This window comes from Palaemon carinicauda, chromosome 31 (assembly GCF_036898095.1).
Source record: "Palaemon carinicauda isolate YSFRI2023 chromosome 31, ASM3689809v2, whole genome shotgun sequence".
NCBI lineage: Eukaryota > Metazoa > Arthropoda > Malacostraca > Decapoda > Palaemonidae > Palaemon > Palaemon carinicauda.
This window is the reverse complement of record NC_090755.1, coordinates 60,291,627-60,305,656: the sequence shown is the minus strand read 5'-3', so window position 1 is coordinate 60,305,656 and position 14,030 is coordinate 60,291,627. Positions and strand designations below refer to the sequence as shown.

The 14,030-nt window shown below is 39.8% G+C and overlaps 1 protein-coding gene across 1 annotated transcript in view; it reads right to left on the bottom strand.

Moving 5' to 3' along the window:
* LOC137624423 (developmentally-regulated GTP-binding protein 2-like) overlaps positions 1-8,820 on the bottom strand; it is a 77,581-nt gene extending 68,761 nt beyond the window's left edge. Inside the window, exon 1 of the mRNA XM_068355169.1 lies at positions 8,678-8,820. Within this exon, the coding sequence (XP_068211270.1) occupies positions 8,678-8,741 (64 nt within the window). The 5' untranslated portion in view covers positions 8,742-8,820. The remainder of the gene's footprint in view (positions 1-8,677) is intronic.
* Positions 8,821-14,030: the final 5,210 nt, after the last annotated feature.

The window sequence follows — 14,030 nt, the reverse complement described above, 5'->3', positions numbered from 1 at the left end:
ATCATGCCTAGATATCCCAGTTGTTGAGATGGAAGCAGAGAAGACTTCTCGAGAATTACCATGATCCCTAGATCCTGGTAAAGTCCCAGGAGCTTGTCTCGGTGTCGAAGAAAGGTCGATTCCGAGACTGCCTGGGATAGCCAGTCATCCAGAAAGCGAAGGAGACGGATGCCGCTCCTGTGTGGCCATGAAGATAACAGGGTGAACATTCTGGTGGACACCTGCGGTGCTGTGGTGAGATCGAAACACAGCACCTGGAACTGGTATATCTTGTTGTCTAGGCTGAATTTCAAGTACTTCCTGGAAGACGGATGGATTGGGATCTGGAAGTACCCGTCCTTCAGGTCCAGTGTGCAGATGAAGTCTTGTGGTTTCACTACAAGCCTAATTGACTCTGCTGTTCCACGCTGAACGAAGTTTGTTCGACAAACTTGATCAGGGCTGAGAGGTCGAGACAGGTCTCCAGCCTTCAGACGCTTTCTTACAAGAGACGACTGAAGAAGCCGGGGGGGGGGGGAGCCGTCGATGACCTTTTGGAGAGCATCCTTCTAAAGCATGGTCTCGATTTCTGCCCGAAGGGCTAGCCCCTTTGCCGATCCCATGGCATAGGACCTCAGCGACACTGGATTCGCTGTCAGTGGAGGTAGAGATGTAAAGAACGGGACGCGATATCCTTGGCTGATCACGGAGATCGTGCAGGAATCGGCCCCGAATTGCTGCCACCTGAGCACGCAACCTTAGGCATCCCCCCACTGGGGACCATGCAGGGGGGTTGCCAATCCTAGCGTTTGCGGTCTCGGCCACTTCCTCAGGATTACTGCCTCCCCAGGAGAACTTCCCGCCCTTCTTGTCTCTGACAGGAGGGGGCTGCTGTTTAGACACCTTGTCCTAGCTGTCGGGGCCGGTTCCGATGTAATAGGCTGACGAGGCTGTTGTTGTTGAGGCGCTGGAGGCTTGTAGGGTCTGGATGTAAGCGCCTTTGGAGGAGCGAATCGAGATTCGACTTTCTCCACCTCTCAGCCGTCCGGTCCCCGTCCTTGGGCTCAAAACAAGGTCTTTCCAAGGGTGGAAGAGTGTCTGAGCTTGCCGACATCCATGGTTGGGACTTCCGAGAGGAACCTCTCGGTCACTGCATCTCAATGCTTCAACATCGAGTTTGCCCACAAGTTCGAAACTTGGTGAGCCGGGAAACGATGGTGCTCGTGCCCGAGAGGAAGAAAGTTTCCATGACCTTTCTGGATCTCTCCTTGAACAAATTCTCGGATCGGAACAGGATGTCCAGAGATCCAAGCCAGACGACCAGCCACGAAGTAGCCCGCATGGCACACTTTGCGGCTTTCTCCTGGCTTAAGATCTCCGAAGACGAGAATGTCACCTGCCGGGCGGAGAATTTCTCGAGAGAAAAACTCCCTGGTAAGCCCCTTCCACGGATTGGTGGAGAGGAAGGGCTAAACCAGGTTCCCCCATGATCTCAAAGTACCTCCTCTGCTGACGGCTGACAGACGCAGTGTCAGCGACTCCCGCTGGGGGGGAAGGGAATTGAACGATCCTGAGGAGTAGAGATGATGGGGCCTGCCTGAAAAAAAGGAGAAGAATGTTGCCCAGACCTCTCGGAAGATTCTTCCTGCTCTTGCACGTGCCATGCTCTGCGTTTACGGGGTGAAGATCGTGATCTGGAAGTACGCGCTCCAGAAGACTCGCCAGGTTCCCCGTGTTGCGAAAACCCGACGGGATTCGTGGTCGAAATCACCCTGGCGCTCGCGCGATGGTAAAACGTTGGTTCGCACGCAGGCGAACGTGGGTGCGCCCGCATGCGGGGCAAGCAGGTGAGGGCGAGCGCTGGCGGTCGGGAGACCGATGGCACATAACCGAGCGATGGCTCGTAGGCGGGCGAAGGCGCGTGGGCAAGCAATGGCGCGTTGGCGAGCGGTGGCCCGTAACAACCGATCGCGTACAGGAGAGTTAACGCGTGGGCGCGTAGGAAACCTACGACAAATGAAGCTTTGGCGCGTAGGAAACCTACGACGAATGAAGCTTTGGCGCGTAGGAAACCTACGACGGATGAAGCTTTGGCGCTTTGAAAACGCTTGTGAGCAGGCGAAGAATCGCGCGGGCGCGTAAGGAGAGCACTGTGCGCTAGCTTAGGTGTCTCCTGGGCGCCGCGGTGTGAAGTGGAAGCGTGCTGGCGCGTTGGCGCGCTGGAACTAGAACCGCGCGTGGGCGCGCTTGGCGCGAAACTTCAGAAGGGCGCTGTGAGTCCAGAAGAACCTGTGAGCGCCTGTGCGCTAGCGTAGGAACTTCTTGAACTGCGCGCAGATCCGAAGATCGTGGGAGCGTGGTCGAACGTTGGCGCGTATTGTGCACATCAGGAAAGGGGGCGCAGATGCGCGCTGGCGAGCAGGTGAACGTGGAGTTCAGTGAAGAAATAATCTCCCTGCTTGCGCCCAGATCCGGAGATCGTGGGCGTGAGGGCGAACGCTGCCGCGCATTGCGCACATCAGAAAAGGGCGATCAGATGTGCACCGGCGAGCAGGCGATCGTGGGCGTTCAGGAGACCGTAGGTGCACATGGCGCGTAGCCGCACAGGTCTCAGAAGAGTTGGCGATCAGGAGTTGATTCAGCAGAAGTCTGGTCCACAGCAGGAGAGCATTTGCGAACTAATGCGAGAACAAGGATGCACAGGTAAAAAACCTAGCACCAAAGGGACTTACTCACATGTGAGATAAGCCCTTTGCCCCGAAGGGACCAGTGCCCGTTTGGAAAACGGGGTGGAGAGGCGCCCACTGTGCTTCTGCGTCCAGGAACAGAGAAGGAAGACAAGAAGATCTGGAAGGTGTCGGAGATCGCGAACGAACTGCCGACAGGTCTAGCGAAGCAGCTGCAACTGTCTGTTCTTGTCGAGGATGATCCTCTGCGGCTGAAGATGAAGACGACCACGGAGCACCATCATCAGTCCTCCGAAGAGGAGTCTCTGTTAGTGAACTCCCCCGAGGGGGAGAGACACTCGCAGGAGAGACCGTTGGACTCAGCTGCCCCTGCAACGACAGCAGGGAAGTCCTCCAAAGAGGAGTCTCTATGATTGTCCTCTCTCGCGAACGAGAGAGGTGAACACTTCATAGAAGAGACAGGAAGAACTGATGAAGGTGCCCCTTAGGGCCGTTGGATCAGCAAGCTGACCATAAAGAGCAACCCTCCGAAGAGGAGCTCCTGCAGCTGCTCAGCCCCATGAGCATAGCTGCAAGTGCAATCGCTCAGCACCAAGAGCATAATTGCACGAACTCCATGGTCCGGCCTTGCAACCGCTCAGCCCCTTGAGCATGGTTACAAAAGCGGTCACTCAGCACCAAGAGCATAACCACCCGAGGACCAGAAATTATTAAGGTAAGAGAAGATGCCCCCCCTGAAGGGAAAAAAACTCAAACCTGGGAAGGGAAGTTACCCACCCATGGAGGCGAGCCTCCTGAGCGTTCTAAATGAACTAAGGAGCTGACAGTTGTCACGGGAGAACTTCTAGGAGAAGGGAACACGCCCATGATAAAGTCGTAGAGGAGGCGGCAACAGCAGACTCCCCAGGCCCCAACAGGACAACTCTGCTTCGTTGGCACATTAGGCAAACGAAAAACTAGAAAGATAACTGTGAAAATAAAATAATTAGTTAACATTTATTCCCTCGGGGGATCTCCGAAGAGGAACCCCCGAGGGAAAAGAACATAAGAATTATACACCAGGAATGCGCCCTCCTCCCCCACTGACACTCACGGGAAGGGGGGAAGGCGGAGAACTGTAACAAAACAGAATTATAACAATTATAATTATGTAATTCATCTAAGAATGTTCACTAATAGTAAGAACGAATGAACCCCGAAGGGAAGCGTTCTACACAGAAGCTGAAAAGTTAACAAATACAATTAGATTTGATTAAAAATAATTAAGACAAAATAAACGGAGTAGCAATTCATCCCGCAACGGGAAGGAGGGCTACCGTAATACGTAGTAAAAATAAAAGGGTGAACGACCTCAAGAAGAGAGAGAGAGACCGTAGTCAAACTAAACTCCCATGTTCCCTACGCTGATACACCAAGTTCCCCGTAGGGAAGGAGGAACAGCGGAGAAACAGATTAATAAATAAAGTCCAGCAATGACGATTCCCCACGGCGCCCGCCGAAGGGAGACCAAGGGAGAGATCGCGACCCATGAAATGTCACCGTGGGGGCCTGAGACCACACGGAGAAGTTGTCGTACAATGAGTGGACTTCCTACACACACACACACAGCACAAACACTGAAAAGGAAACTTACTGTATTTCTATACTCAAATATATACATAAACATAAGAATGTACATATATATTAAGTATAAGAAAAGTAAGTAATTAAGTAAGACAAAACATTAATGGCTGCAATGCGAGGACGGGACAGAGACGTCTGTTCATAGTCCGAGCCAAAAGTGAAGTGAAGCAGTTCACCGGTGTGTGAGGGGGGGAGGGGGAGCTTGCTACCACTCCCCTACCCCCTTGCTAACTAGCGCGGGGGTAATACACCCTCGTTAAAATTCTAATGGCTCGTCATTTCAGCTACGCCGAAAGTAAACCCTCTGTAAATAGCGTGGTTTGTATTTCGGTTACGGAACAAACAGCTATATTTGGTTCTGTTAATATATATTATTGTGTAAATGTAAATCATTGGGTCAAGACTGATAAAAGGTGTCCCACCTAGAGAAAGGATCACTCCTATACTAATTAATCTACATTGGCTGCCAGTTAAAGTGAGAATTGAGTTAAAAATAATGTACAATAACCCACCAAGCTATCAGAACGTCGGAGCAAAATTCATTGGATTTCTAAAAAAATATCCCTGTTCTTAGTCAGTCACATGGGTTTTCAGTTTATTTCCTGCTGAAATGAAGGTCAAATTCAGTGAAAGCTTATTATTTACTACAGGAAAAACTAATTTTGTTTAAAGTGGTGTTCCGTCCATAAATCACAAATTTTAAGTAATTTGTATTTAGTATGAGGAGCGTCGTGAAGCACGTGTGTTCACGAACCGACCAGAAAACTTACTGGCGATGGCTTCTCAAAGACGCGCTACCTTCTCGGGCAATGCCCCCAGGTCATGTTATCTCCCGTTATTCAGGACAGTATAGAACATGGAAGTAGGGGGAAACTACATAAAAATCTGGTCGTCGGAGAGGAGTTACCAGTAATCTCCTAGAAAGTGTTTCGAGGTAAGTCTCTGTGTCGGAACAACTATAATTTTACCATTTTTATATGATTTGGGAAAACTCAGGACTGAGTTTTTTGCCCTAATATTCATGGCCAGAAATAGATAAAACACAAGGTCATTCCTCATCATCTCCTACACATATTGACGCAAGGGGCCTCGGTCAGATTTTGCCAGTCGTCTCTATCTTGAGCTTTTAAATCAATACTTCTCCATTCATCATCTCCTACTTAACATGATATTATTGCCATTGAAAGATAGCACACAGGAAAAATACATAGTTCATGTATTTGGCTAGAAAAATTGAAGTACATGTATCATATATTTGCTAAATACACTTTTGTAACTGAAACATGGTTTGAAATCATTACCTCCTCCTACGCTTATAGACATAAAGGGCCGGTATTATTTTACTGTATTACAGGGCAATGTAACCTAGGAAAAAAACTACTTTTTTCTATAGAAAAAATTCCGCTCTCCGAAAATGACACTCTTTCCCATCGCAAATGAATAGCTTCAGAAATATATATAAATATATCTATATCCTACAATAATGGGGGACCCCCAGTGGGAACTCGGGGTTTTGGGTGGGGAAAACATACTGTACTGGGGAAACAATATATAATGGTAAAACAAGCCTTTTCTTCTCTATACATTACCTTCTTGGACGTATAGTAAACGAAGGAAAAGACAGAACAGTATAACTGGATAAACTTTGGAGGCGCCGTTGCAAATGCTATGTCTCATGAAAAAATACAGTAACCAGAGCTGCCTATGTGTGATGTAGAGCTTCAGCAATGTTAGCGTAACATGCTAACATTAGCAGTTTTTCATTTATTTTTTGTCATTCTACTTGTCGGTTGTAGTCGCTCTTGTTCGTTCGTTTGTACATAGCAGGTTTCAACTTTCTGCGCAAAAACGCCGCCTCCCTGCGCAGAGACTCCTCTTCCACCAATAGGATTTCTTCTTCTCTAACCATGAAATGTAACTATTCGTCTTCTTCACCCTCTTTATTCAAGTACTGTATATAACTTGATCCAGTTCAACTATACCATTCCTTTTATGTAATACCCTCGTATACATATTACGATTGACCCCATATTACACGTTTTATTATCCGATGCCTTATAAAATCACCCCATTTTATATATCCATTAAATATTATTTATCACACATTCCATTTTATCTTCCTACAGTATATTACTTTTATTCATTTTGTTATTGCGTTGTCACACCCCGATTTCACACAAGTTTCCCATTCTAGTTCATTCATGTTTACCCTCTAGACTCCGTTGTTTTCCCGTTAACCAATCACAAACCCATACGCATGGAAAGTTTGCACAGGGGGTGGGGGTTAATATTTCCCTACCCCCTTCCCTTATCTCTTCAAGTGGTCTATTCATACTCCTTCCACCAAATCCTTTTCCGTGGAAACCTTTGTCCTAGTCAGGTGTTCGTTATTTCAAGTGAGCTTTTTATTCGTATTTTGCAATGGAGGAAGTTATAGAAACTTGTAGTGACTGCAGTATTCCATACCTAAAAGCATTTGCTAAATTTCATGGTGATTTTTTTGATAAGACATCCAATGTTGATAATTTCCTTAAAGCACACAATGCAATACCTCAACGTTTACAGTGCCCCAAGTGCCGTTCCTTCCTATCTTACAGGAAGGGCATTCAAATAAGGAAAGTCATTCATTTCTTTAATTTTAATGGTTTTAGATCTTGTTAGGTTTTGTACCCTTTTTGTACCTTTTTATATGTTGTGTAAAGGGTAACGTTGGTAAGGCTGTGTAACATTGGTAACGTTGCTAATGTTAGCGTTCGCAGTACATACGTGAGTGAAGTGACACGGAATTTGAATAAGTCATTATATTTTAAGAACCATTATATTAACGTTGCTAATGTTATCGTAACGATGCTAACGTTAGCGTGCGCAGCTCAACATTACCGCTTGCCAGTACATACGATTTTTCTGGGAGCATTAGCGAGCCAGTGGCCGAACAAGAACCATTATATATAGTGTTGCTAATGTTATGAACTTCTAGGTTAGGTTAGGTGGGTTTGTTAGTACCTTTATATATATTGTGTAAAGGGTATATGGAAAAATGATTTAAAATACACATGCTAATATTACCGTAGCATTGCTAACGTTAGCAATGATATCGTAACGGTAACTCTGTTTAACATTAGTAACGTTGCTAATGTTAGCATTCGCAGTACAGTACATCCGTGAGTGAAGTGACACGGAATTTGAACAAGACATTATATTTAATCATTTTTACAGGATATATATAACAAAAGTCATTATATTTAAACATTTTAACAGTAAATATAAGTTTTCCTGTAGAAAATAACGTGATTTAACCGGATTTCACCTTCATTTCATCTGTAATAACAGCAACCAGTTCAGCTCCTTAAAAGTTAGTCGAATTGGTTGTTCTGTTTGTTTGCAGTTGAAATGAAGGTCAAATCACATTATTTACTACAGGAAAACAAATATTTTCTGTCCGAAATCTGTAATACAGTAAAACTTTACCAAAGGGCATCAGTTAGATATCACACGTCGTCTCTATTTTGAGCTTTTAATTCAATACTTCTCCATTCATCATTGTTCTCCACCATGTAGGCCTGGGTCTTCCAACTCTTCTAGTCCCTTGTGGAGCCCAGTTGAACTAATCTCGGAGCCTTTGTAGTTCATGGGGACACGCCAAGAAAAATGGACAACAACTAACCCAAACTCCCCCCACCCCCCAACCTGACCTACAAGCCGTGTCCTTACCTTCCTAATGACCTAACCAGGGGGGGGGCGCACCTGCGACCCCCAACCACTGTCACTATCATACAAACCCCATAATCCAACCTAACCGAACCTAGTAGTTCCCAGGTCACAACCACAAGCCAGGGGAAAGCCCCCGGACCCCCCTTCTTGGGCTGTACTTAGAAAATATAAAATAATTTCATATTATGGAAATCGGATCATAGTAAAGCACATCTTCCCCATAAGGAAAAACGATTGGGCTAGTAATAAGAAAGATATTGCCCTGTCCCGATAAACTACATTCACCCCTCATATCAATACCAAAAATTTATTTATATACATCATTCAACTCAAAATGCAGTATTTCTTCGTAAACTGAAAGTGACAGAAATCTAAAGCGACTTACGGTAAATTTACGAACCGATATCGGCATGCCAATCTCCGTCAAGGCCTAAGCTAATATATACTACTGTAGACATACCCTAAATGCGTTATCATCTTTCACCGGCAATATGCACGGACACCAAATACATATATAGCCATTATAAAAATTGATGGCAATCAGCAAATTAACCAATTCCAGATAATCAAGACATAAAAACACCAATTTATAATGGGTTTGAACATTGCATACCGTAATAAACTAAGCAGATTAAGACTAAATACACCTGTTAGCCACACAAATAAAGTTTATCTACCTTTATTCTTTTGAGTTCTTGCAATTTCTTTTTCAATTTCGCTAATCTTTTCCAGAATACCCATGGTGATACACGTTAAAATCCACTATTATGTACCGAAACGTGTTTTACAGGCAGGAACAAATTATGGCTGTTTTGTTTTCTTTGACGGAGACAGGTAGGTAGAACATCTTTCAAAATAAATGTTGAAATTGTGTATTACATTAGTTTTTTTAAAGATGAATAATGGTTAAAATATATTTATTTAATATAATTAAGATATTTATAAACTTGTGTTCATATGGATATGTAACATATGGATAAATTTTGCTGTACAAATTGAAAAGAAATAAATATGTTGAAATTGTATATTACATTAGTTTTTTTAAAGATGAATAATGATTAGATTATATCGATTAAATCTAATTAAAGTATTTATAAACTTGTCTTTATATAGGTATGTAACATATGTATAAATTTTGCTGCACAAATTGCAAAGATGTATAGACTGAGTGTTAGTAAGAAATGTAGAGAAGAGATGGCAGTAACGTCACATCATCCAACTGAAAAGTGTCTTCTGCTACGTGACATTTAAGTGTTTCTCACCATCCGTATCTGCTTCGAACAATTACTAGTGTGTTCTGTAATTAACAGACTGATAGTCATATCTCTGGATAACGTTGTTAGCCGAGTTATTTCCCAATCTAGTGTACATTCGCCCATACAGCTGCAAATAGCTACTAGCGTAAGCACTTGTATTTCTCATTAGGTTGTTGTTATTTCGTATTCTGCATTGGCATATCAGCATGAGATAGCCTCTTAAATGTATGTGTATTATGTTATGATCAATTACCTTGCATTTATCAGAGGAGTGAAAATACCTAATTGCAAACTACTATGTCAATATGCTTTGCTTTAATACCTCAACCCAAATTGAATTCATCCTTTCGTAGTAGTAAAAATTCTTTATATTTTAGTGATTTTATCCTTTCAAACAGCATAATTTGAGAATATTCCTTTTCGAAAATAATCTAATCTATACTTTATGATGCTGTATGAATCGATTTAATTACTGCTTTAACCTATCATTTGTTAGATTTTGAAAAAAAAAATAGGAATAGGTTAGACAGCTGATTGTCATTATGAAGGTAGAGTCATTTAAAGATGACATTGTTTTCTACTTGTAAAGAAATTTTGTGTAGGTGTTCTGTTTTTAGATGAAATAGTAAGTGACGTTAGCCACAGTTCTAATTAATATATTGTCATTTGTTCCTAATGATGAAATATTTTGCGGTTTAATTGTTTATCAATAAGGTGGTCTGTAAATCGTAGCTATTTATTCGTCGATTTGACCTTTTCGGCGAAAGGCCATGACGGTGACTGTTTGCTGTAGCACATCTTATACACACACACACACACACATATATATATATATATATATATATATATATATATATATATATATATATATATATATATATATATATATATATATATATATATACACATATATATATGGATATATATTGTATTTAAGATAATTTTATGTATTAAATAGATGTGTCCTGACTAGTTTTCGCACCCATGTCTTGATCAGTTAATTCATGGGTTCAAATGATATCATTAGACTAGGCTATAGTTTTTAATGCAAATTAAGTTCAAGGTATAGTGAATTCGCTGTGACTAGAATATTTGTGCTTAATTGTTTGAATTTATAGATTTTGTGGGTACAAAGCAAACTGGTATATATATATATATATATATATATATATATATATATATATATATATATATATATATATATATATATATATATATATATATATATATATATATATATGTATGCATATATATACATATATATATATATATATATATATGTATGTATGTATATATATACATATATATATATATATATATATATATTATATATATATATATATATATATATATATATGCATATCTATATATATCAAACTTTAATTTCTGTATGCATTGCATAAGCTAAGCTGGTCATTGTTACTGTTAAGTACGATCATTATTTCGTTAATTATTCCTAATAATAATAATGATAATAATGATAATTATAATGATAATATTATTATTATTATTATTATTATTATTATTACGTAACACTGGGCTTCATCTTTCTTTAGGGAGTTATCAAGGGAGGAATGTGGAAGTGATTATTATCGTGTTTTATTATTATTATATATATATATATATATATATATATATATATATATATATATATATATATATATATATATATATATATATATATATATATATATATATATATATATATCCATCTCCGAGTGGGGGTACCTTAGATGGTAAAAGGATTTGTGTATTGACATGATCTGCTAAGTCAGACCCACCCATACTAGGTTGGTTTGCTGTGAGCGATCAGATAAAAATCTCCCACTTCACTAATCGGCAGTGGCCAGTGTGGTGATGAAAATGACCAAACCCCCGAACATGACGAAGGACGTGTCTGAGGTCTTTGTCCTGCAGTAGACTAGAAACGATTGCATTTGTTTATATGTATGTGTATATATATATATATATATATATATATATATATATATATATATATATATATATATATATATATATATATATATATATATATATACCGGTATATATATACTGTATATATATATATATATATATATATATATATATATATATATATATATATATATATATATATATATATGTGTGTGTGTGTGTGTGTGTGTGTGTGTATGGTCGTCTCATGCGATAATGCCACCAAAGTCAAAGCCCGACCTGGCGACATTTAATTCTTTCTACACGTGTTCGCCTCCTCAATTGTATAGCTATGCGCCACAGCTCGTCTTTAAAGGGACCCTGGTGGAGGTTGCTTGGTCTTGGGGGGGGGGGGGGAGGGCTGTCTAAGGTAGGGGATACGGGGAGTAGGTTGGGGGGGGGGGGTGGCTGTTGAAGAAGCTAACACCTGCATATGATGAGTCGTTAAGATCAAATTTGATGTGCAACGCAGTGCTCGGTTGTGGGATTTCAACTTATTTTTTTTTTTATTGAGTTCAATGGTTTGGACTTTTTCCTTGTCGGTTTTCTTTAACTTTTCATTTTTTCTTGTTGGTCAGTTTTGGTTTTTGGTGGCTTTTTATTTAGCTACTAGTGTACGCGACCTGTCAAAAATGGCGGCTAAATCATTAATTACACGGGCCCACACAGATTCAACCGTTCCCACCCCTTCCCCTTTCCAGACTGCAATCCACTGGTTCGGCAATTTTTGGAAGATTGTGGTTTCCGAGTGTACGGAGTACTCCCTCTCATCAGGGTATGGCTACTCTCTTTCCCCCTACCCGATCGGCTTCAATGATCTTAGATGTCGGAATACCAGTAAACTCCAAATCAATGAATCAATTCCCCTGCCCTAGGGACGGGGAGAGACCGGGTAGTTATACGTCTTAGCATAGGCCTAATTGCAATTAGAGGTACATCATTGTTGATTAGCTGTGCTTTTTATCATTTTAAGCTTTTATTTAGCAATGCTGGATAAGAATTTGAAAATGGTTCAGTTGTTTATTTTATTTAGGTTCAAACAATAATTGAACAATGTCGAAAGGAAAAAATGATAAATTTCTCTAATTTTACATTGTATTTCTCTAAGTCTTAGCAATTAGATAATTACAATATGAGAGGCCAATTATCATTTCGCATATGAGTTCATTTGGGGTGTTTTACTTTAATGGCATCATTATTCCTAACAGTTGTGTCAGCTAAATGCATCATGCGTCAAGGATAAGCTGGACTCTCTCTCTCTCTCTCTCTCTCTCTCTCTCTCTCTCTCTCTCTCTCTCTCTCTCTCTCTCTCTCTCTCTCTCTCTCTCAGTTTTATTGGTATAATGTGCGTTGAATATTTCTTTTTAGATGTTTTGACTCTGTGACTCGGATATTGCAAACAACTCTTGTCAGTAAGGTATTTGATACCTTCATTTCTATGTGCTCATTAATTCTTCGTTGATTATATATATATATATATATATATATATATATATATATATATATATATATATATATATATATATATATATATATATATATATATATATATATATACACACACACACATATATATATATATATATATATATATATATATATATATATATATATATATATATATATATATATATATATATATATATATAATGAATTCACAAATTCAATCATTACTGCAATGGGCAACAATCTTAGTTTGTGGGTTAGAAAATGTAGGCCTATATGTTTCAGATTCGCGCGGTTGTATAAAGGCTTGCATTACCAAAACGTAAAAAGCGCCAAAATATCATTAGACCAATGCTTCATTACTTCTTAGTCCCAGGTAAATTTTCCATTCTTGTGTTCCAATTTACTAATTCAGAAAATTAACTGAAACGAAACTAGTTCAGCCTGATTTTTAATATTATTTTGTGTTCGTGTTGTATCATTGTTGTTTTAAGTGTTAGGTCTATTTCGTATTCATGAAGGTTAAGTTTCATTGCAGGCAGTTTTAATAGGAAAAAAATACCATTCTGAGATTACAAATTTTCTCTTAAAATTAATATCCTATCTATAAGTTTAACCGCTTGATAGGCCACACCCACTTTGTTATCAGATCGGTCTAAATATTTATTTGAGAATCCACACTTTTTTGTCATACTGCGTTTGCAAAGAAAAAAAAATAAGCAGATCAAGTGAAATATATATATATATATATATATATATATATATATATATATATATATACATATATATATATGTGTGTGTGTGTGTGTGTGTGTGTGTGTGTGTGTGTGTGTGTGTGTAAATATCACCCACGAATGGCATTTAATACCGAATTCTATCTTGGGAATATATATCCACTTGGAATTCATTTTATGATGACAGCTTCTACCTCAGTCGGTAGGGTCTCTGCAGGCATAGTTTCCAGCCGACCTGGTGGGGGTTCGAATCTCCACCCGGCCAGCTGTTACCATAAGATGAATTCCAAGTAGATATATATTCCCAAGACAGAATTCGGTATTAAATGCCATTCGTGGGTGATATTTACATTGATTGAAATCATGTGTGCTTGTGATATATATATATATATATATATATATATATATATATATATATATATATATATATATATATATATATATATATAATTGAGCAATGTAAACCTAGACTTATAAACCCAGATGCAGCCCACTTGGCGGGGCAAATGCAGCCATTATGGGCATGTAGGAAGTAGTATTTAAATGTTACCATTTTGAACCCTGCAGTTGGAAATTAAACAAATGAAAAAAAAGAGTGCATGCATTGTTTATATGCAACATAATGCTTGGGCTGCTGCTCT